The following is a 25,347-nucleotide window of genomic DNA, read 5'->3' as shown; positions in this document are numbered from 1 at the left end:
GTCTGTTAGAATCTGGGACAGGGATTTCACTGGAGGACTACATGTACCAGCACATGCATTTTTAACAAGCGAAGACAAAAAATTACAATGAAATAAATCACAAATGTACTTGTTCCTTAAGGAGTGCTGATGCATACTGAACAGAGAAATCTCTGCATAATTGATAAAGCAAATCCTTTCATTATTAAATTAAATCATCCACCTTCCAGATTTCACAGAAGACAAAAAGCAGTTGTGGTTGCTAAGAGGCAAATGTTCCTTATAATCATTGTACTTTAAGATCGGGCTTCCCTGTCCTGTTCTGGCTGCCTGAGCACAGTCAGAGCCGGATTCACGGGGGGAGGATACGGTCACACAGGGGAGGTGTCAGCCTCTGCAGAGGAGGCTTGGCAATGGGCCCTGGCAGAAAGGTTTTGATTTGGAAATGCTCAAAGCAGTGAGAAAGGGTCCACCAAGACCCATCTGACTTACAGTTTTTAGATGATCCTACTACGGCCATTTATGGAACCTAGAAACTCCGCAGCCTTCCCTGAACAGGAAATAAGTTTTTCATCCCTGTGGCTTTTTTGAGGGGGAAGGGAAAGAAAGGGGAAGGCAACTTTTACAGAAACTCTTACTGTATTTGTCCTTGCAAACTGGCAGAAACCAAAGCAAAACACCCTTTTCTATCTGTTTTGCCATGAAATAGTTATACTTATGTGAAATATTAATAAAGGGGTATTAAGATGCAAGTACACTTGGAGAAAATTTTCATTTCATCACTTGCCAAAGCAGAGCCTCATTCTGCATGCTGGTAAGTGCCTCCCAGGGGCGTACGGCATTCCTCTGCTCCCCTTCAGTGTCTGCTGGAGTTGATGAGCAGTTTGCAGAGCTGGGCACTTACAGAACAGTCAGGAATGTATGACTGCACTCAACTTTGAATACTGTTTGTGATGTATTTACATGCAATGTTCAAAATAATTTAAAAGTCTAGTTTACGAGTGATCAAGAATTTATTCTGCTAGAGTAAGTCTAGAAAAATCTTTAAGGATAATTTATGAATAATTCAAGTACCAAGTATTTCTACATGCTTTTTGCATTTTATATTAAGTGTAAGTAAATTAATCCCGTTACAAGGATCTTAAACTCAGCGGTCCCAGTTTTCCAGTGCTTAGCACCTGCATCATCCAGTCTGGATAAGCAGATACTTCCCAGGATTTCACGGTCATTTTTTGTTTCAGGGAGTGGATGACTGCAGGGAAAGGAAAGCATGAACAGCTCGATTCTCCAAACACAGTCATCAATTAATACTTACATCTCCTGAGAACAAAGCTGACTTCTTCTAGAAGTGGATCCTTAGCTAGGTAACGCTTTTTAGCAACTGAAATCAAAGATAAACTGTTCAGAGCCACATGAGCTGAATGGTTGCTCATGTAGCCTACAGCTTTGATTTTAAAGATTATATATTGCTGTTGCAGTATGGTAAAGGCCAGTGGAGAAAAAAAGGGTTAACTGAGGGAAGAAAGGAAATGCCTAAGAGTCTGGAATTCCTACATGATCAAGGAGAAGAAGAAAATCTGTTTGGAGGACACTCCAGTGCACCTAAGTTAGGAGCTACCCTCCCTGACTATGCAAGAAGGCTGCATACTCCAACATTTGAACTAGTTGCCCAGACATGGTTGCCCAGAGCCATCAAAGATGACACAGAGGATTCACGATACCCTCAAAAAACTTCCAAGTATAACAGAGGACTAATGGGAGACCTACAGCCTCCTAAAGCAGCAGCTGGAGGCCAAGTGGGACACCCTAAGATGTCTCAACTGGGTCTGCTTGCCTGTGTCTGAGCAATAGACTCAAGCACAAGGTAGTTTGCAAACTCTCCCTCACAGTTATGAAGCACAGGTCCTGGAATAATCAGATAAGTGTATATTTAGTGTTACAGGAAAGTAGAGATCATATTATGTATGTGTATCTCATCTCTGGAAAATGTAGGAGAGCTCTGAGGTGAGGTCCCACAACAGAGAGTGACTCCCCCAAGCCTGTGGACTGGCACAGTGGTAGAACCAAGAACAGACATCAGGTTTTGCTGCATCCCAGTCCAACGCCTCTCCCATTGAGCCATGCTGCCTTCCCAAACAGAAATATCAGTAACCTAAATAAAGCTCTAATGAGTTTGCATTCCTAATTGCTTTGGTGGAATACAGCTCTAGCTGAAAAGTTCTATTTTTAGAATGTTTCCAGTAAGGATCCTGATGTTTCTTTCCAGAGACAATGTGTTTTCTGTTTATTTTAAAATAGAGGCTTAGTCTTCCACTTCCCTAAAAATAAGAATTAGCTGCAGTAAAATTAATTACTCCAATGATTTGCCCTTTAAGAGGCTGACTGCAGTAAATTTAGAGCTAATAGGGTATGACAAGAATAGACAAGCTCACCTCAGATGACCTGAAAACCCGTATTTGTCATGGGCCTGTCTGATGTGGAGAGACCCTTATTTGGACCAAATAAGTATCAGAAAGTGCAACAGAGACATTCAAGGTAAAACTACTTGCATCTACGTACCAGAACTTCTGTACTAAGTTCTCTGGGGCTAAAGTAAATGAGCTCAAACAGAAAGCCCTTTAATATTCCACAAATAATGCATATGGCACCGTTAGTGACCCCCTGCAGTATGGATGTAGCATGGACAGAAGCTCATGAGGCACCTGGCTTTAAGGTCACTGGGATGAGTCCATGGTTCTCCTTATTGCTGGGCTTCATGGGAGTCATCTGCCGTGAGCTGCAGTTTCTCTGTTGTCTGTTACCCTTTATGTCCTACAGAAGTCTAGAGGCTTTGCACCTACTTATGCTAAAACTATTACAAACAATCTATATTTTCATGTAAAGACTGGCTGTTTCACATCTGTTGCATTAGTCTTTGTCATTGACAGAATAGCTGATTTTACAAGAAATAACTCTCTTTAATATGGAAACAGGCTTTCTTGATGGCGTTGGCTGATATGTCTGGCTTTTACCAAACTTCTTACCTTTGGGACACCTGTCTCACATTCTACACTGATCTTTTAAAAGTAACTGGGAAAATTACCATGTCTGCTTTGATTTGTATGTTTGCTATTTTTACTAAGATTTTTAGAACAAATATAGACTTGGTCCTTACATAATTCTGTGCATTTCTTCTCACAACACAGCGTGAGGTATGACAATTTCTTATAATTTATTTGCACTTTCAGGTAAATAAGAGTGCACAGAATTAAAAATTCAGTTAGTTTTAATTATTTGCATGAAGACAAGTATTTGGGATGTGCACAGGAAACAGAGATATTATTCAGAATCTACACTACAGGAACACTTAAATTGCGAAGTCATGCATCTGAAAATATAAAAATGCCAGCACTGTGGCTACCTGGCTCTTCTATTTCTATCTTGTATTTATTGTTTTTCTATCTTGTTTTCCTCCTGCAGTACAGTGAAAATGGGCAATAACTGACCATGCAATTGAAGGCTAATGTCATGGTCTATGTATACACCTATGCTCATACCAGGAAGTAGGTGGAGAAGCTCCCTGAGATATAAAGCAGAACAATGAGGCTGGCACTGTACTGAGGCAACCGCTTTGCTCCTAGCTGTAGAGATAGCTCCACCTCTGCATCTCCATTGCACAGCATCAATGAGTCTCAAGTAATAAGGGGTTTGTCAACTGGATCACAATTAAAGCAGTGTTAGTGTCCACAGAAGTGACATTTCCTGCTTTAGAAAGGTGCAGATCTGCAACTTACGTCGCACACTCTAGAGAACGTGGCTTTTGCGTAGTTACATATATCTGCCAACGCTTTCCAGCCATGAACATTTGAAAATGACTTCTTACGGTCTTGACTGACAGGGCTAATTGCATTATTAACTGTCTAAAGAAGGTTAGTATTGCAGAAGAGAGAAGTCTACTGGGCAGCATGTGGTGGGTACAGAAATCAGAGCTTGGGATGTCTGGCCCAGCGCTCTTTGCACTCTTTGCACAGGAGATGATCTGCTGACATTCATTTTCTTTTTTGTAATAGCAGCAAAACTGGGCCTTACCCTTTTCACCAGACTTGATGAAGTCTATTTGATGTGTGTACTGCCAGTCCTGGAAAAAAGTTCATTTGTAAGCATCATACTAAAAGGCTTTCTGCTGATCTGCACATACTGTAAAGTTAAACCAAAATGGTGTTTCTACTTACTAGGAAGATATAATGAAGAAAAATATGTTGAAGAACAGCAAAAACCTTTAAAAACGGAGAACATATCAGCCTAGAATGTAATGGCTTTATTGGAAGGTTTCTAAATTGCACTGCTTTTGTAACTCCTATTCCATTAAGTGGCATTAGGGCCAATGTACAAGGATCCCTTGGTCAGTGTGATATTGATTTTGGTTGTAGCATTGTGTGTTCTCTCAGAGAAAGAACATTGATATCAATCAGTGCCACCCTTTTGCAGGATTAATTTCTGTAAGAGTCTCTGACATACAGTGTCATTGGTCAGCTTCACAAGCCTTATTTATCCTCATTACTTCTCCACAACCCAGTTTTTTATATCTTTTCTCTAGTTCTGTGTGTGCATGTATACTTGTATCTAGCATTCATCAAAACCTTTTTAAGCTACAGGTCTGAACCAGACAGAATAAACAGCAGCCACAGGAAGTCAGCTGCTTCATGCTTGGGTACCAGCATGAGGGAAGCACTATAGAAGCTTGCCTATATTCAGCATTGCCTTCCTGGGCAAATGTTTCTACTCTCAATATTTCTCCTGTTCGTGCAGTTCAACAGAGTGCCAGTAGCAGTTTAACTGCAAGCAGAGAGTCAGCAAGCATTGCAAGGACCACACCACTTTATACCACTTAGAGCAAAGTTGAAGATGATGGTGAAATGCTACACTGATTTTCCAACCACGGGAACACCACCTGCAGGAAGAGACCAGACGAGAACATCACAGGAGGTGAGCGTGGGTATAGTTGTATAGACCAGTGGAAAGCAAATATAATCTTCAAGTCCATTCATAACTCAGCCTCTATGCTGTGCCTAGGGTTTACTGCAATGTTTACAACTTTCCTGGAGCGAGAAAGATCCTGTGTATTTATCACTGCTAAAATAACTTCAAACTATAGACATACAGAGATACAGCGCTGGCTCCTCCAAAGTGAATTAATTTACACAGCCTCCCCCTCTCTCTCTTTGCAGGACACATAAATAGGTTCTGTACAGAGAGTCTCTTGGAAGAGTTTGCTTGAGGCAACCCACAGACGAGGTATCAAGTCAAAGAAAAAAAATAATCAGAAAGCTTATAACATATTGCCAGCGCAGAATATTTCTGTAGCCTGAAGGCGCTTAACTATAGGAAAAAAGTACATGATATATTTACACCCAATCTCTTTAGGAAAGGAGATACACTGGTATTTTATGAGATGTTAAAGGTATCTTTCAAAAATGCAGCTGAGTGAGAGTTAGAAATGACAAGTCCCATTTTTTCTCTCCCTCTCAATTACAGTGAGCCTATTGTAGGTATTAAATAAAACCCACTCCCTCATTCTCCTTTGATGCCACTTTTATTCCAGAGAAATTGAAATCGCTTTGATGGAGTAACTCTTTACTCACAGAACAGACGATGAGGAGACAACCAGCTACAGCATCATTACTATCGCTCCAAGGAAGTGCCATCTTCCAAGTAGCACATAGCTTCAACAGAAAATCAAAGGCATCACATATATTGTCTGGCACCCTGCTCTAAAAAAAGCTAAATCAAAGTAATTGATACCTTCCTCGCTGCTTATTTGAGGTCTGAAAATAACAGAATAAAAAATACTGCTTTCACAATACAAATTAAAATGGACAGCCTTCTGCAAGTATCACTTGTTGCTCGGAGGGTTAAAAAAAAGTAATACAGGGAGAGACTTCTTATCCCTTGTTTCCCTGAATCACTCCAGGGAGCAGTGCAGGTCAGCTGGAATGTGCTACCCCTCCTCTCAACAGACAGCACGTAAAATATGCACTACTGCGAAGAGTTACCTTCCCCTGAAGTTCTGCAGTGGCCGCGGGCACCGGGCACATGAAATACCAGCAGTTTTTTAAATGAAAGCTGTTTGCAGACTGTAACAAAGCCCCACTAAATATAATGGAATATTTATCTGACTAAAAGCTGGGGTGTTTAGACTTAGGGTGCTTTGGATCACACTTACTGTTGACTAACCTTGCTATTTATAAACTTTAGTAAACGCAGTTGTATTTTTTTCCCCTTTTTGATAAAGTTCGAGTTGCTAAAGGTAACTTACCCACATCTGCTTCTGACCTTCCAACTTCCAAAGCCAACCCCAGTTTATTGCCTGAAGTAAGAGGTTAGTTTATTGTGGAGAGGTCTACTTTTTAACATTATTCCAATATCCCACCTCTGCTTGATGACATGCAGTTGGCAGGTCAGTCTGCAACTCTCATCCCTCGTGCAGTGTGTGAAGAGGCTGTCAATGAGGACCACCTCTACAGTAACTCCAGGACTGTGGGTTTAACTATGAAATCCTAATGCTTTTATCTCACTATGCGAAACAGATAACTGTTTAATCAGCAAAATCATATTCATAAGGATCCAGTTGCATGTTATTGGCAGGGTTTACATTTTGAACTGCAGAGTCCTCAATGCTGCCCAATTTCCATTCAGCTGAAACTAATTAACTTTCAGCAAGGTGGCTGACCAGGTTTTAGCCAAGCACACAAGTTTTCACATTCAATTCTTAATCACAGTGCAGATGAATCGTTTGCTCATACCAACACAAGACATTATTTCCAACTCTACCTGACCTAACACTGAGAGGAGAATAGCAGTCCTCATCCTCACTCTGTTAATTTTGTATCACCGATGCAAAACCTTTCACTAGATCCTTACCCTTACTGAGCAATGCAAACCATTTTCAAGTGAGATGGAAATTATTGCACAAAATTCAGTAATATTTCAGCAAGTCCTTTGCCTCAGAGGATTTTTTCACTATTAAGAAGTGGTATGCACACTGGGCCAATCTGCCTAATATACGCCCCAAGTCTTGGGGTAGCCAAATAGGAAATGTAACATTTCTTTGTAACTGAGAGAATAGCACAAATGACCACCAGCATGATGACTATAACCATTTAACACCTCTGAACACCTCCTGCTATAGAAGCAGAACTGGGAGGAAATGTACAAGACGGCTTTGTAGGACAGAAATGTGAGGGGGAGAATTTTCCAGGGCACGGTGTGTGGTTCAGCCTTTTGACTTCCATTAGTGTTAATGGGAAAAACACAGCTATGTCCCTACCCTCAGGATGCAGCCCAAGAGGATATTTTTACCTGTAAACACTGCAATTTAGTACACAGCACTTCACAAAGTATTCCCACCTCTGCCTCCACTTCATCAGCACAGCCACTGCCATGTGCTAGCTTTGCAGCAAGACAGGATTTATGGAAGCTTTATTTTTGCAGTCATTTTCCCTGGGTTGAAACAGAGACAAAGCCACAGCTTTTAGGCAAAAGGGCTGAGTAAATTTACCAGAAAGTGCTAAAGAAAGAAGTGGACATGACATAGTAGGAAGGAGCTTGAGGGGAGGGGTGGAACAGGTGACATTTTTCACCTCTTCAAAGACTGACATGCAGGAAGGTACGTCAATTCAAAATCTTACAATATGTAAACCAGTATTAAAGAAGTATTTGTCGTCATTAATGTGCTTTACACTTCTTATGCCACGTTGTTCCTTCCACTTGCTTCTCAGTCAACAGGGAGCCACGTTGTGATGTCTCCCTTCAGCTGCCATCAGGTTTTGTTCTGCTGAAACAAATGCACTGCCGCTTGCAGTACTTCTACAGTGGAGCAACTTATTGGGCTCTGGCTATGAACAGAAAAGAAAACTAGAAGAAAGGCCAAATGTGAGCCAAGGTAATTGTTGCATTTCTTTAGAACTGCGATACAGTACAGACAAAAGGTTATAAAACAGGTTCAAGGATGGATTAACTGCAGTAGCTGGGAGAGCAGCTGCATCTTCCCTCCCCTTTCTTGCACCTCCTCTTCTACGTGTCCTCTCCCATTGCACAAAAAGGCTCTACCAACCCCCTCTGCCCCTGACCCCATCCCAGCTCTGGCTGCCCTTCAGCTCCCGAACAGAAGTCCTGGCAAAGAAACTCCCAAAGTCTGCCTCAGGCTCAGCCTCATATGATCAGACAATTCTTCCTACTCCACCCAATGGACTGCCAACCCACACGACAAAAAAAGTAACATCCAAACATTGCTTCTCTACTGATTTTTTTTATGGCACTGGCATTGGGCTCCTTCCAGAAAGCAGAGACAAAACCGTCTCTAACCAGGCAACTGGAAGGCAAAGGATCTGCTGTCATTCAGAGCCATATTAAACTTTAGTTTTGCTTGATGGTATAACTGCTGTGACCAGAGGTCGCAGCCAGCAGCAGCTCACTGGGTTACATGTGCATTTTGCCCCAACTTGACTTGTGGGAAGCCCCATAGAGTTTATCCTGATGATGTGCAGGGCAGAGCTAAATTCTACTTTCTCTCCATATTCTCAAGAGGATTTGGTACTGTCCGAGCAAGCAGACTCCCATCTCCAGTTCAGCCTGGGGTTCCTCCTTCTGGGTCCTCCCAGCACACGATCCAGCAGATAATGAGCAGAGAAGAGAACTGGGCATTGCAGAGTGCCTGCTACTTCATCATTTTCCTCCCTGGCAGACTGAACATATTAGAGACACTGCACTTCCACAAGCCTAGATCAGTTGTCCCTCACAGTGTTTTTATTACACGCATCTGGGTTTCATAAGAAACCAGTAGATTGTCAGCAGCATAAAGCTGCAGGGAAGGGTACAGGAGCTGCCTGTACTCAAGTTCTGAGGTCTTTTTTAAGACCAGAATTAGGATCAACTCTCAGTGAGTGCATCAGTATCTCTGATCAGTCAAGGGACCAACTAATTTCCATGAGATTAGGTCAATTCTTTTTGATGGCAGACTGCAAAAAACTGCAGAGAACTTTAAAGTACTGCCAGTAGAGGCAGAGCTTATAACAGATGTATTGCAAAATAATCAGAGGTTTTGTTGGTAAGCAGAAGGGAAAACACAGTCTGCACATATGGATGTTTCTGGAAATGAAAAACAGAATGTTTCAAACCCTGCCCTTGCAGTAACTTTTTTATGTGGTCTGTTGAAAACTTGAAGAGCAGCCACTGTACAGACACTAAAACCGGCTAATAGCACAAGACTGGGTGAGGAACTGGAATAAATTAGTGAATACTAATAAGTAAATAAATAAATAATGGTATGGAGTAAATTAGATACTCCACAAAAAAGAAGGCTGAAAAAAGAAGATGGATCCTTCCTGAATTGTATTGCATTTGAGCAGCACTATTTCAGTGGCTTTGGAGAGTGGTTTTTGTTGGAGCAGACGTAAAGCCCTTTCACTCTAAACTACATTCATGCATGTGACTGAACTTTCTCTTTCCCATCCTACTTTTCTCTGGTTTGACTCCAGTTCTGAGTAAACAGAAGCATAAAACTAACAGCTGCAAGATCTCACCACCAGTTCTCTAGTAACACAACTTGCAAGACAACAGAGAGCTGCTGCAATCCCTGCTGCCCTCTCAGAAACAACGTGCCAACCAAGCGCATTGCATGGAACACAGCTGCACTGCATCTCCTGAGAAGCATCATCATTTTAATGTCATCAAATTAATGTATTTCTACCTCCAGATCATTACAGATACTTACAAAAATAGGATAACTAATTAACCAGCTTAATATAAATCAACATGCATGCACACACACACAAAAATTTCTTTAAACAATATCAATTTTATCAGTGCCAGTAAGGTGATCTGCAGCAGAAATATACATCCTAATTACATTTCCTTACATAAGCAACATTAAGAATGGTCTACAGAGAAAACAGGGTTTATTTCAAGTTAACAGTTTACCTTTTAATGATTTCATGGCTTTTTAAATAGCACAGAGCTACATGTGTATGTATTTCAGACAGGTCCCTCAAACAAAACACAAGCATGAATGCGCTCTCTTCTGTGGGAGAAGCCCTCCTCACCTTTCCTTTCCTCTCATACCCATCCCTCTACTAAAAGGGTGATCAGACCATTCTGCAGAGCCTGCTCTGATTCTTGTCACTGCCACCTGTGCCAAAAGCTTCCTTGAGCCAGGTTGTGTCCCAGGGAATTTGTGCCATTTGAAGGGCTGCATTAGGTCACCTTGTAAAGGATAAAACTGCTGCCACAGGTACCCCGAGCAGGATGTGCTCTGGGTTTGTTTCCGGACCGCAGCATGCTCAGACCAGACTGTTCTCCAGTATCTCACTTCTCTTCCTCCTGAGCTTTCTCAGAGAAACTTTGGGCAATTATTCTCTCATGGAACAATGCTTGTTCAAGCCTGCTTTTGTTTGCATGCTACATGTTATCTCCCTTCTCTCTCTCCTCTCCTCCTCAATCTGCAAAGTGCCTATGAGAAGGATTAATAAAAAGGCACGACAACAGGCCCTTAGGAAGGTGATGACCTTGTATCATTCTGGCCCTGACCAAAATGTTTTGGTTTATTGCACTTGGTAAAGCAGGTTTTATTCCAAATGGGACACCTGCCAGCTGCAGCAATGCACATTGTATTACTCGTTCAGCAGCAGCAACTCTCACAACGATTTCTCAAATATCTGGCTGAAGTTGACTGTAGTTCTTCCAACTGTAACTTCAATCAGCATGGTATTTTCTAGACTTGGTTACTGCAATGCTCTCCGTTTTGCTGCAGAACTGCAAATTGCTTGGCTGTGTGAGTAAAAGATCCTCCCTGTGAACATAAAGGAGTCCAGAGGCACAAAAGCTAGAGGGGGAACGCCAATAACAGCATCAGAGAAATGGAGCACCCCGACCTGACTGCTCTCAGGGCTATCATGGGATAGCCCTCTTAACTTCAAAAGCTTCCTAAGCAGGTAGTAAAACAGAAATGATAAAAGAATTTTAATGTGAGAAAAGTGCATTCTAATTTTCTATAAGACAACTCACTGTCCATTTTTCAACAAGAATGTGCAGAAGGACTGAGGTTATGGTTGTCTCAAGTTCTCATGCCTAGCATCTCCACCCTTCACTATGTGAAAATTCAGCACGGAAGGATACATGTACCATATCACTTAACAGCGAAACTGAACATCCATGTGTAATTGCTATTCTTCCTCCTACTGTAAGTTATTACTAATTCTGCTTGTTGAAAAGAAAGCTGGAAGTATTCTAATAGGAACATCTCTATTTCTGTGATCAAGCTCTTACAGTCTGAAAGTACTGAAGATGAGGAACTTTTACCCTATGAGAATAATCATCCATTTCTTTGTAAGGTTTGGTACCTTCTTCCCAGTTGGCTAGCTTAATTGACAAATTAAGCAGAAGTATATGGCAAATAAATGCTGGGGAAAGACTCCTTTTTGAACAAAGGTGAGAAATGGAGAGTGATAAGGACAAAGTGACTTTTCTTAGATACGTAGGGACTTCCAGACAGGATAAATAAAAGGGGTGGCTTTCAACTTTGGCCCAAATTGATCTTTCATCCGACATACCTCTGAGAAATGCATTAAAGTTATTTTTACAATGCTTGCTGGAGTTCTATATTCTGCCCGTTTTCAGCAGCAAAGCAAATGTCAGCGCTGTGAAGCTCTGGAAGCTCACGCTGAATGTCAGAAACACTGAGATCTGTAACTTAGAAGCCTTGAACTTTTAGACCATAGGAGCCTTAATGCCTGGCAACTGCACACTGGGTTATAACTTGGAAAATGTCAGGAAAGAATGAATTGGGATTCCTTGTAATGCAAGTAGTGAAAAAGTATGTCCAAATGTGACATATAAAGCCCCAGAGCAAATAAAGTCATCCACATGAAGTCATTGCCAGCTGCTTCACAAGAGATGCTTGTACCTGCTGTAATGGAAGTCATAGGTCTAGCAATTTGAAATGGCAGTCACAGGAGATGGGAAAAGGAATTTTTAAATTATTTTTTTTAAACACCATCTGGAAACTACTGCAAGGAGAGTCACAATCAATGATGAATCTAGTAATATACTGACTTTATTAACTAAACTATACATGGCACACAAGGGGTTAGCAAGAACCAGCAGATTAAAATCAGGTTGAGTCATCATCTACTTTTTGCCCAGAAACAGTGCAGTTCATCACTGCATGCTGCACCAGAAGTGAACATTTACTTTTTCATGAAGGGATGACCAATCAAATTTGAAATATCAATGTCCTGCTTTGACTCAAATCATAAACTTGTGTTTATCAGAGGAAGGAATTTCCTTATTTAGACATAAAACGTATCTTATACATCCTACCTATGTGTGTGCCAATGGTCCAGAGCAAGTTGATCTAGCTTTGAAGTCAGCCCTGCTTGGAGCAGAAGGTTGGATTAGGTGACTTTCAGAGGTCCTTTCCAACCTAAAGCCTTCTGTGGCTCCTGTCTTGTGGACTTCACACAGGCTCCTACCCCACTCCCGCTGAATGTAATGGCAAACATCTACTGAATTCTACAGTGCACACTCAAACCCTCAGAGTTTAGTTAACACGCGGCCAAAGGTGAGCAGGCAGAATTGACATTTTAAGTTGTCTCAGAGTCAATTTACAGCAGCAACGGGAACCTGGACTGTCACATATGTAAAATTAAAACTGTGCTTACATGTACACAGAACTGCCCTGGTTTATCTTGAAAATGGGTATATATCTATGCTGCCAGAGGACCATTTTCTACACTATTTATGCAGCATTGGGTGCTGAAGCACAAATGCCTACCTAACATGGGAAAGGCGCACACAAAAGGAGCAGATAATTGCACTATACAGTAGTATCTCTTTTTACTCCTTAGGCCACTCTGAGATGCTTTTTAGAGTTCAATATGTGATGAAAGCAGCATGTAAATTCCACAGGGATAAACAGCTATTGCTCATTTCTATTTACACTACAGATGTCACACTGCAGGCTCACCTGATGCCTCATGGCAGTGTTTGGCCTTCGGTTCATAGTCACAAATTTTTAGGAGACAGAAAATGCTCATACTCGAGGCCTGCTTAACAGGCAGCTGACAAGGAATGGCTAACAATCCTTCCCGTCTTTCATGAGCACGCAACCTGCAGTAGCTGTTGTGACATTTTTCCGCTTAGACAAACACTGATTATAGAAAAATAGTAAAGCTTGGCAGTTTTCCTTTAAGCCCATGTTCTTACATGCCGTAATAGCTGTCCTTTTGCTGAATCTAATTTCAGTCTGCCATTCTACAGATGGCAGTTTTGGGCAATTCTCTCTCACTGCTCTTCTTTAGTGTTGAACCCAACTCTAGTCAGAAGTCAGTGCAGACCCTCCCAGTATGGGCACTAACAACAAGGATTGTCATGGCAGAACCAAACCACCTCCAAGCTGAGGAAATCGGTGATCCGGCTGTTCTTGGTATGCCCCAATCAGCAAGGCAAAGAACAGCAAATGAAGACTCGGCACTTGGAACAAACCATAATCCTGCTATCTCGTAACTGAAAGCAAACCCAACTTTTGTGACAACAGTGGAATGTTCAGCAGGAGACACCTTTAGGTGAAAGAGTCACAAAGCAAGATTTGAGCTCACTCTATTCATTTTAGACAACATGTCTTAAAGGCTACGGGTTTTGATATTCCTCTTCTCCCAAGCTGTGAAAAGCTCTGTTGGATTCAGTACAGCGCACAGCAAATGTGAGAGAGCAGAATCAGAACCTCCGTGCAAAGTACTACACAAGGTGAGGTTACAGACACCTTTAGCAAGTCTTTAAATTTCAAGTGCGAGCATATTAAGACTCCACCTTCACTTTTTTCTCAGAGCTCCTGAAAACTAGTAAGTTTCTCAGAATTTCTTCTTCCCAAGAACTGTCCACAATCTAAAGGAAAGTGATGAACAATATAATATTTGGAATCTTTTGTTTGAATCTAATAGGAATCTTTGTGCCCAGATTGAAATATGTATTTATCCGTGGACTTACCATATAAGTTTGGTTTTGCAGTTCTCTTTTTTCCCCTACACAAAATGTAAGGATGACCAAAACCAAGTCACCAGATGCTTGGAAATACTCTTGAAAATGTAATCTTTTGGAGACAAAATTCCTATTCATTAAGATGAATTAATATAATTCATGCTGAATTCTTACCTTATACAGATCGTGCAGGTGCACACAAAATAATCATAATAATTAAAACCCCATGATTAAGAAGACAAGTGAGAAATTATTGCTGGATCAGAATCTGCAAATACATGCAAGGTTACTAAAATATACAACGCTAACTATGATTTTTACTAAAGGTAACTGCACTACCAATAGGACTAATAGTCACTTCAACGTAAATGAAAATTATTCTTAGCTTTTTGTAAGGTAATTCGTACTGTCAGAAGAAAATAAGGGAAAATTAGTATTTTACCTGCCGAGGGGTCCTCTCCGATTTACTCCTGCACCATTCCCAATCTGTGAGTTCGGGTTTATGGCTTTCCTCGTGAGACAGCCTCCGTTCTGGTCCTTCAAAAAAAGTGGATTTCTCAAAATTTCTGACCTCCTCTCTGCTAAAGGCCCCCAGCCTGTCGGGCAGGAGGCGGTCGCTGCTGCTCTCCTGGCCTGGCTCCGCCCGGGCCTGGGGTCCCTCTGGGGCGCCCCGGGAGCTGTCCGCCAGGGCCGTGGTGCTGAACGCCGCCTCCCCGCCGCTGGCCCGATCGCCGCTTCCTCGCCGAGGTTCTTTGGAGTTATGGCTGTCGTAGCTCACCAGGTTGTGATAGGACGTCGATTTATCATCACCATCGTGGTGGTGGCAGTGGTTGTCATGGGATATTTTGTAGATTCCGTAGCCCTGCTGGAATGACAGGTTGAATTCAAATGCCCTCCGTTTGGCTAAGCAGAAAGGAAAGGAAAGTCACATTAAAAGAGTCCAAAGCCAAAAAGAAAAATGAGATGGCATACACAATGAAAATGACATTCAAAAACACGGAATAAATTATTTAACTACTGCTAGAGACAGGCAATTTTCCTTCCATAAAAAGAATGAATTGTCGAGAAGAAAGACTTCTCAGATAGTATGTTATTATACTGCCTTCCTAACGAATTCAGAAATTACACATTCCAAAGTTAATGGATTCCCAGAAACTGGTAGATTATCTGCCATTTTCAAAACCACACGATATATGATGTTTTATTGGATATACACAATAAGAAAATACCTAAATTTTTAAATACTCTATTTTCCCGAGCTTGTTTGAGCTATATCCCTAAAGGTGACAAATTTAGAAAATGATAAAACATCGCTGAGAATTGATAACTAAACCTGAATATCAATAATGAGGAAAAGCAGATTTTTACAATAAAAAAATAAATATTTGAAGTATTTACAAAATTAATTTTTTTGTTCTCCATTCTAAATTCAGTGCTCCAACTACTCTTACAAAGTAATTGAACAGTTAAATAAATAGTCTCAATTATTATTTATACCCTTTCATTCTTACTCCTTTCTAACAGAAACCACCTGAGATTCTCCATCCTCCCCCTTTTCATCTTACATTACGTAGTAACTAAAGAAGTGCCTTTTATTTAACTAATGAAATCATCTTCCCACCAAACCTTTCATGCTAAACTATAAAATAAACAGTATGGGGATACATTTATACAACTTCTGTATCTACTCAACAGGTTTTTTTGCTTACTTGCTTACTAGATTATATTTAATTGTGGGTGAAATTCTGATCTTAGCAGTCATTGCGTGAAAAGTTGAGAATAACCTTCAGCACAAATATCTAAAAGTGACAGATTTATTCTAAATAATTTTGTAATTACTACTTTTTCACCTGTTTTACATTTATCTGTCTAGATAGCATTATTAAAAATATCTGAAATAAACTGCCTTCTTGATGGATGCAGTCATCTTCTCCGGGAAAGGGGTTGAAAAGGCATCAGTTGCAGTACAAGCCATTCTGTACTTGGAGAACGTGTTCAAAGTAAGTGAAAGCCATGAACGAGAATGGCTTTTCTCTAAGATTCAGATGTTTCCCTAAAGGTGCAGCGAATGTCAGGAATGCATCCACTGAGGTCAGAGGACTTTCACTCCAGAGAATGTGAAACACCCAGATCCTCGGAAGTATTTAGCTCTTAACTTTTGTCATTGGACTATATGGTCCTTGTAGGTCCCTTCCAACTGTACTACCGTATTCTATTCTATTCTATTCTATTCTATTCTATTCTATTCTATTCACTCCATTCCAACTCCAACTTCCTAAATAAAACTTGTCAATGCTTTCAATTCCCCTTGGACCAGACCTCAAGAGACAACTATCAAAACAGCACTGCAGCTCTCACTTCTGAAAGATTGATGCATAAATGTATCATTTTTATATGCTGGTATAATTGCAGCATTATAAATAGGAAATAAAAATTATTTTATGTTGTTATTATTGATAATAATTACAAACATAAATCAAGAATCAGTTATTGTTCTGTATTCCCTCCTTGTAGGCTTCCAAACTGAAATTTTTACCAGAATGTATTTATTATACTTTAATGGAGATCTAACAAATACAGATGTATTTAATATCCTGTGGCAGATTTCTGTCCTTCAGATTTTCCATAATTACCTATTGTTGAACGGCTAAATTTTTTAAAGTTTGTACATTTTAAGTTTTCCCAGAAATTAATCACTAATCAAGATACTGAACTTACATTAGTAGGTATAATAAGCTTCAAACATTTTAATAAGACATATTTCTCTCAGAGTCATACTGAAAACATATTTTCCTCTGTAATTCCAAATGCAGTCCCTCTGTGCAGACCCACAAAGAGTAGAGATTGAGGTATTTTATAAGTAACTGTAGCCAGGAAATTTACAGGGAAGCCTTATGCAGTCTTTTAGCCACAAATATGACAATGTTATTCATGCTCACAGAAGCCTAAATGTGTTTTTAACTAGAGAAAAGTTCATGGAGTGACAGCTGTATTTCTTTGTCTTCTATTTCTCTTACTGCGTGTTACCACATGACCAAGTTCTTTATGAGAAGAACAAAAGTCGTGTAACTGCAGGAGACAGGCTGTGGCAGTCAGCGTGCGCAGGGCTCCTCCAGCTAGTTTGACATGGACCCAGAGAAAACCCAGGGCTTTAGAAGATTCCAAGATGGTTACCAGTGAAGGTCTGGCATCCTCTGTTACACAAAGGTAACCTTTCAAGGTAAACTTTATAAACACGTAGGGAAATATTTTTAGGTAAAAGCTGTGTAGGAGTTCCTCAGCTTTCAACAAGCAGCATGAACACAGTGAGGCACAGGCCCCTCCCAGAACTCACGTCCTTTGCTATTTGCTTATTGGTGTCGCTGTGATTTCTGCTTAGTAGCAGGTGTACAAACAACAGCTCCTCTCCTTCTTACAATTTGCTCACAATTAGCATGTTTTTTTTCCTACACAACATTAAACATGCTTAGCACGTTCCATGTATTTGATTAGTAGAAGTCAGATTTGGTATATACATCCTTTCCCAATGCAGCAGAGGAGAGAGAAACTAGGATTCAGAGTCCATCAGACTCTACTAAAAGGTCTGACAGCGACCTGGGAAAATCAGCCAAGCTTCTGTGCTGCAGCATCCACTATTTCCATCCAGCTGTCTCACATTAATGTTGTGAGTCTCACATATTGTTCTGAATAACGTCTACACAATTCAGGTAAATGACTCAAGGAGCACAAAGCACTGTTACTGACACTACCTCCCTCTGCTCTTTACTACAAGATACATTCCAGCTGCGTGTCACCCTTCCATACTTACTTTTGAGTTCTTCTGAAGACACCGCATATGAATTCCTCCTGCAATTAATGATGCAGCCACAGGGCAGGTGGATCCAGTGTTCTGACAGGACAAATACTGGGGTGACTGTGGCAGCCAGCAAGGTCAGCAGGAAGCTAAGTGTCTCAAATGAAAGGCTTTGAAAGCCAGTGATGTGCTGGACAACCATTTGTATCTGAAAGGCAGAGCATTTTGAAATTTAAATCGCTTCAGGTACACGAGATACTTCCAGGAATAAACAGAACATCTCACTGCGAATATGACACAACTAAAAGACACAGGTTGTCATTAATGTTTGCTGAGCCTAACAATTTTGTTTCTAACAGAGTGGAGAAAACACACTGACAGAGGCTCTCCTCCTCATTCTGCATTTCTCAGAAAAACCCTTGCTTAAGCTAAATATAGATGCAGGAGCACTATTAAAACAAGCAACTCGGAATCCAAGCAGCTCAGAAGAGACTGTGAGCTCAGTCTCTCCTGCATGGTACTGAGGAACACCAACTCCAGATGGGGAATAGGAGAGAGAACTTGGCACCGCACAGGGCTGTGCTGCAGATGCTCTTGAGAGAAGCTCAGATGCTGAGTCTACACACACCCTGGGGACAGGGGTAACACTGCCCCAGACCCATGTTCCCTGTTCTCATCAGACTCCTTTCTAATTATACATGAATATACCTGTTCCAAAATATACCAGTGCATGCACGTGGACAGTACTCCTTCCCACCCATCCCACCACCCCAATGCTACAGAGACTACAAAGATGCAAGCAAACCTCATTGTAGCTAACCAACTCCTATTTTTTAACCAGTCTGGCAAAGGAGAGCTGTGAGGAGGGGCAGAAGAGCCAGCTTAGTACAATTCACAGACCCCATAATGCTGAACCAATGCTTGCCAGAGAGCTGGCAATACAAAAGGGTGGACCTTATTCACCCCCGTATTCAGGAGACACAAATGATGTGATGATAGAGTAACATACTGATGAATCAGGCTCTGCCAAACCTGCTGAAAGCCAGTTAAATTAATGTAGTGACCTGCTTATAAGGACTTTTGCCTGCACAAACTATAAGGAGCAACTGCAATGGCTACTGTTCATCTGTTTCAATACATGGCACACCAACTCCCATCCCACTTAAAGGTAAGTAAACATTAGAAAGTAAAGCAATCTGACGATTTACCATCATTGGAAGCCAGAGAATGACTTTTGTCAACGCAAGAATCAGTGAGAATCGTTTCTGGGCAAAGCCCACCATGAAGCTCCTGCTCTGTACGTTGTTCATGCAACGGGGCTCGAGTGCAGTGCTCTCAGCCACACCTTTCCTAAAAACCGCCTCTGAACTTGGACATGCATTTTGGAAATGCTTCAGGATTTTATCCACAGGGTCCACCGGTGACAAAGACGGGGTAGCAGTACTGCAGCCTGCAGGTGTCCCAGGGGTGATGTAGCCTCGAGAGATTTCCTGGTAATCAATGTGTAATAGCTGTTGCTCATCTGAGCACAACAGCTGGTAAGTTAGAGGAACAGAGAGCACTGTGAGGAGGCAGAAGCACAGCGAGTAGACAATAAATAAAAACAAGATGTAGGAACTGGTACAGTCCATGAAGCAGCCCCAGGAGGTAGGGGTGTACTTGCCCCAACCACAGAGAGGCAAAATGCAGATCAGCAAACTGAAAATCCAAATAGTAAAAATGGCCCGTACCATGCTCACTCGTCGCTTGGAAGTGCTGCAGCTCATTGTCTCACTTTTGTTGATAGTGTAGAAGTTGTAAGAAACTATAAGAGATCCTTTCAGGTTGCTAGAAATGCCCTGGAATAAATAGATAAGCGCTGAGGTGGTGCACAGAGGCTGTGGGAGGACATTACTAGACCACTGGGTGAGCATGAAAATGATCACTGGCACAATGCTGATCAAATCATCTATCGACAAAGAGGTCACAATCATTGAAACAGTGGTTTTGTTTTCCATTTTCAGCAGGGAAACTAGTGAATAAATGCTGCCCAGAAGTGCTGTGAATGCAATGATAAAAGTCAAGCAGAAAAGAAAGACATTCAAAGTTCTCTGCTCACTAGGCTTATCCATAACACTATGATTTTCAGCAAAGAAGCTCGTCCCATTGAATGACAAATTACTAGGCGTTACCGACATTGTCCTTGGCAAATTTTTTTCTTTGCCTTCTCACTGACTCTGCAAGTTTTCACTAGCTGAAACCAGAACTGTTAGCGCCACATCACAAGTTTCTTCATTTTCCTAGACTTTTGTGGCATCTGATGAAGAAATATTCAGGTGAAAGCACCCTTGATAACCAGAACAACTCATGCTCTCGAAAAATCAGGCAACAATGAAGCATCAAAGGTGCTGAAAAAAATGCAATTCTTCATAATCCTTTCGGTACTGGAAGATGGTTAATTTAGGCTCCTCAGGTAATAACATGCCATTCACTCTTGACAGATAGCAGGCAATGTGCCTTACTCACGAGTTCAGTTGAAACGAAGGCAGAATATCAGGTATGTTCAAGCTCTAGTAGCTCAGGGAGAAATATAGTAGAAAGAAGAGGCTGTTGGATTCACCCTGTGCTGTTCTGAGCTGCAGGAGGGAGGAGTCAGATGCAAGCAGGATAGCGGAGACGAGGGGAGTGAGTATCTTCTCAGCCCGAGCTGCCTCTTAGCTGGATCAGAAGACTGAAACAGTGTCCCTGTTAAGCCACACCTCCGATGCTGACACTGAAATCCAATGCAAATACTCAGATCTGATGTCAGCCGTAAATGTCATTCCCGTAAAGCCCATGGCTGCTCCGGGGCTGTGCATCACGAGCCAGAGTGCTGCTTTTATTCCTTCACACTTCTGTACTCCGAGCTTAGCGAAGGTTAAAAGCTGCAGGAGTTTTTTATGAAGATGAAACAGAAGGGGTGTGTCTGCTCTCCCTTTTTGTATTCCTACTCCCACGGCAAGTGCACATGTGTGTGTGCATACACTGCACTTGGATGCTAACCGTATAATTAGTGCCAATCACTCATTAATGACCAGTAACTGCCATGCATGTCAGGCAGGTGTTGATTGCCAATGTGGCATCTCAACTCAGTCTGGGTTTTATAAAACTTTAATTCCCCGCATGATTCAAATCGGAGCCGCATCAAATGCTGACTGTCTGCTCCAGCTGAGTACATGGATAGACTCACAGCCAAGTGCATTCTGGCACATTATGAATGTTTTCTCTTGAGAAACTGCAATACTGGTGAAACTTATAAGCTGACAAAATTTCCAACACTCTGACATTAAGTGGACAGATAGGTTCCATGCTATCTTCTTGGAGGACTCTGCCTCTTTTTGGCACCACTTTTGAGTTCAGATATGCAATGGGGATGCAGGACAAATATTTTCTGATTCTAAGTGATATTGTAAGGCTGCTACAATTACTTGCTAGTCTGGGTAACATTACAAATCCACTCAGTTAGAAATCTGTGTGATTAACAACCCGATCCCTGCTCAATTCTACCCATTTTGAAATGCATTAGCTGTGTCAAGCCAACAGCTGGATTGCTCGTGTGTTTTCCCTCCCCCAGGGCAGGGCAGGGTTGGAGACAGCAATTCTCAGAGGTGCTGAAGCCCCAGACAGGACAGACAGAGGAAGAGAACGCAGGGCTGCAGCTGTACCATGTGACAAGCACCCGAAATGCAAGAATCAAGGCTAAGGGCGACAATTTCTCTGAATGACCTCTCTCTCATTTCCAATTTCCAAGCTGCCCTGCCACGATACCTGGAAGGCTTATCCCCCAAACCAGGGTAAGGATTCCAGTCTACCCCCTGTGCCCCATACAGCCATAGCACTGTCCTCAGAGCAGGACCTGTTGTAAAGCCACGTTCCTCCTATGCAGCGTGACCAGGAGCCTTTTCCTCCCCATTCTCCTTTTCACATCGCAGCTGACTCTTGAGGATTCTGCATTATTTATCGGGACCAACTGTCAACCCCCATGTCAGAAATTTGCCAAAGAGAGGAGCATCCATCCTGCCTTCCACACAAGGCACAGTTCTGGATCTGGACCATCCATCTGGCCTTTAACTGTACAGGATTTGACTTGGCTTTTGTGATTTATCTGTCCTGCTGGACTATTGATTGTTAATCTGTGCTGTGCCAGCTAAAGGCCAGGGCTCATTTCCTTCTATTTACAAATCACAGTCACCTCTGCCCCCGCAAGTCAACTTTAAATTAAGGACAGTGTTCTAAATCTTAAGATTAACAGTGTAAGCGTGGTCAGAAGTACCGTTAAGAGATAAGAAGAGAAAGAAGCATCATTCACCCTTGTTTGGACCTTTATTTTTTAACCTGGCTGCCTCAGGAAACATGCGACCATGCCTAAGCGTGGATATAGGCCTGTCTGTGTCTCTCTCTTTCACTCCCCATCCCTCAATTCCATTTGACAAAATGACCCTTTTCATCTCAATCCGACAGTGTCAAAGTGACTAAGTTCCCACAACTTTTATGAGAAAGAGCAGATGATCTGCTGCAGGCTGCAGCAGAGTTCCCTCTTCACTGGAAACTAGCGAAGACAAAGCAGAGGCTTTATAAATACTCCAACCATAAAGAAACCTTCACGTGAAATTTTGATTACCCTGGATGCTAAACTGCAAGAAAACAACTTCATTCACTCTGGCACGACTTCGTGCTTCCTCGTCTGTGATCAGTTACACTCCTCTTAAATTCCCTATTTCCATTGCCTGTGTCATCCTCATCTGCTCTTGCCACATAACTGCCAGGTGTTTAGAAACAATTTTAATGCTGCTTGGGAAATTTATTTTCCCTACTTTGGAAAATTTTTCTTCTGTATCCTGAGTCATTATAAATACACTGGGTATGCAATAGAGCTGGCAGCAGATATCTACCACAATTTTTCTGGAAGTTCCCTCAGTACAATCCTCTTCATGTACTTTTTTGACCTTGCTTTATTGGCTGTTCATATACAACCCCTGTGCCTCTCTGTAGCTTTTTGGACACTTTGGTAAGAGCAGTCCATTCTGTGTCTTCTGCTTGTGTTTGGAATGAAATGCTCGTCAGTGTTTTTAAGAAGACAGACATTTTTATTTATGGCCGTACCCATCCAAGGCAGATGACGTATTACTCACTTCACTTTCTCTTCCCACAGAATGTATTTTATTCTATGAACTGCACCCTGCCATTCTCTGTGGCAGCTTTTACCATAACTTACAATATGATGAAATGTTCTTTCCTCTGGTCATTTCATAGTTATAAACCAAAGGTTTTAGGAGTGATTCAGAAGCGATTCAGCAAATTCAAACAGTTTCCCTTCTTATTTTTCTTCCTTTAACGTGACTGATAAATTTTGATAAAACATGTACAGAAAGAACATGTACATGTACATGTAAGAAACAAGCAACTCCGTAAAGAGGAGCATGATTTTCCACACAGCTGTGCCTCCAGGCAGTTGACTTGCATGCCCAGTTAAGGTCTAAGCTCTGAAATGTCTCTTGTGACTGGGGCAAATGAATCTGAATTAAGACTCTCTGGTCTCTTCCAAAGGATAAGTTTATTCTGCAATCTTTCAAAATTTACAGGAACACTATGTTTGCAATTGTAATTTTGCTCCCAAATTTCCCTGAAATTTGTGAACAGACTCAACTAGGTGTGGGGTTGGGAAGGCCAGGTAGGTGAGCAGAGGCAGACAGTGTCATCACAACCCCCATTCAACCACATTTTCTAAAGAAACAGTGCTAGAATGGGATAATACAGCACTGCCAAAAGGCCACAGGTAACATCTTCTGGAAACCAAAAGAAAAAGATACCTTTATCTGCTGCTGTATCCTTGGTTTGGACTGTGTCAAGGCAGGGATGCATTTGTAGATTATTCCCTTTCTTCTCTGCATTTAGGCTCCTGAATTATGGGATGTTTCAAATACAAATACTGTCCTTTGCAATATAGGTATATATTCTTTATCCTAGTGTGAATTCTCTTTGCTAAGGAACAATCAAAAAGAGAAAATACATTAGGCATGGAAATCTCCTCTCTGGCCTCATTTCAAACAGCACTGCACAACGATGCCTCTTTAAAGGAAGAGTCAGCACAACTCAACACTCTATGAAAGGATTTCTAAGAGACTGCACGTAACAATTCAGGAATGCTTGTAAAGAGAATCAAATATTCACCATTCATAAAACACAACCAACAAATAGGGTATTAAAAATTTATCATGTTTAGTGTATGAGTCACATTTTATTTTCATACCTTGCACTAAGCTAAGCTTTGACATATGGTTTTGCTTCCTTTTGTCACTCAAAAGAGATAACAACAGCAGTTGTACAAATATTTCATTTCAGAAGGTGAAATAAGCTCTGTGCCAGGCATAAATGTATATAAATAAAATTCCATAAATATCTTTGTAATTTATTCCTCAATAGTAAGTGAAAAACATGTTGGTTTTTTATCTAGATTTAACAGACTTTTAAAAATATGTCAAACTAAGTGATCATTTCTGGTCATTGGACTCAGACATCACTTCCAGATACAAAAAGGTTAAACTGCAGCTAATTATTTCATCTAGTTATTTGCCTCAGATGAATTAAATCAATGGAGGCTTCTAGTAAAAGGCAGATACTCTTATTCTTAATCCATTTCCGCTGCAGCTGTATTGCCGTGCTGCAGGAAAAGGGTGCTTACTGATTTGGAGCAATTAGAGCAATGTAAATCAGGAGTAACTTCATTAAACCTAAAAATATGATTTAACGTACATGCTCATTATGGGCTAGACTGTACCGGCTCTAACTCCAGCGACATAGAACCATGCTGTGCAGATACTCCTTTTGAAACCAACGGGCTATTGCCACTCGTAGCACCAGGTCACAGCCTGTCCCTCCATGAGGCAGCACCTCCCTGAGCAGATGGGCCAGTGTTAAGCAGCACCCATTATCAGAGCTCCCTAACTTCAGGTTTCTGTTTCTGTGCTGTAAACTTAGACAGTAAATTGAGACTGTAATGAACTGAAGGTTTCGGGACAACTACAGAATTAGTAAGAGACAAATGGAGGTAAAAGTGAGTAAGCCCCAAAGTGTCCACTGGGTGAGGTACAGTCACGGTGGGCATCTTTTCCCAAGAGTTTCAGAAGCTGATAAAGAGGTTGCCATTGGGAAAGGAAAATAGTGCCAGCACTTCAGAGAGGCTGGCAATAAACAAGGTGGCAGAGAGATGAGAATGAATCCATCCGGGTTGCACTGTATGCACACTACCAGAGATGATTATGAGCTGTTATTCAGGAAATGTCCGAAGTGGGACCAACTAGAAGAGAAACAAGCAATTATAACATAATAATTCCAGGATGGCAATGCTGAAAGGGAAGAGACATTAAGTATGTAGTGTATACAAGGAGGAGAAAGGGACAATTCTAGTCAGGAAGGCGTTATTTCTCTAGTGGATGGCAAGGCAGAGAGCTGGTAGCAAAATCTGCAGCTACCAAAGTAGAGAGAAGCTCAATTCTAGATAGTGTGGAGAGTAAAACATTCTGCTAGGTGTGGCGTGATTGCTCTCC

At 41.4% G+C, this 25,347-nt stretch overlaps 1 protein-coding gene across 1 annotated transcript in view; it reads right to left on the bottom strand.

The window, feature by feature from the left end:
- GPR149 (G protein-coupled receptor 149) overlaps window positions 1–20,392 on the bottom strand; it is a 29,693-nt gene extending 9,301 nt beyond the window's left edge. Inside the window, exons 1-3 of the mRNA XM_014945833.1 lie at window positions 18,991–20,392; window positions 17,798–17,990; window positions 14,432–14,892 (exon numbers count right to left, since the gene is read on the bottom strand). Coding sequence (XP_014801319.1) covers window positions 14,432–14,892; window positions 17,798–17,990; window positions 18,991–19,959 — 1,623 coding nt within the window. The 5' untranslated portion in view covers window positions 19,960–20,392. The remainder of the gene's footprint in view (window positions 1–14,431; window positions 14,893–17,797; window positions 17,991–18,990) is intronic.
- Between the last annotated feature and the right edge of the window lie 4,955 nt (window positions 20,393–25,347).

This window comes from Calidris pugnax, unplaced genomic scaffold (assembly GCF_001431845.1).
Source record: "Calidris pugnax isolate Ruff unplaced genomic scaffold, ASM143184v1 scaffold111, whole genome shotgun sequence".
Taxonomy (NCBI): Eukaryota; Metazoa; Chordata; class Aves; order Charadriiformes; family Scolopacidae; genus Calidris; species Calidris pugnax.
The sequence above is the reverse complement of the archived record's forward strand: the minus strand, read 5'-3'. Positions and strand labels throughout refer to the sequence as shown.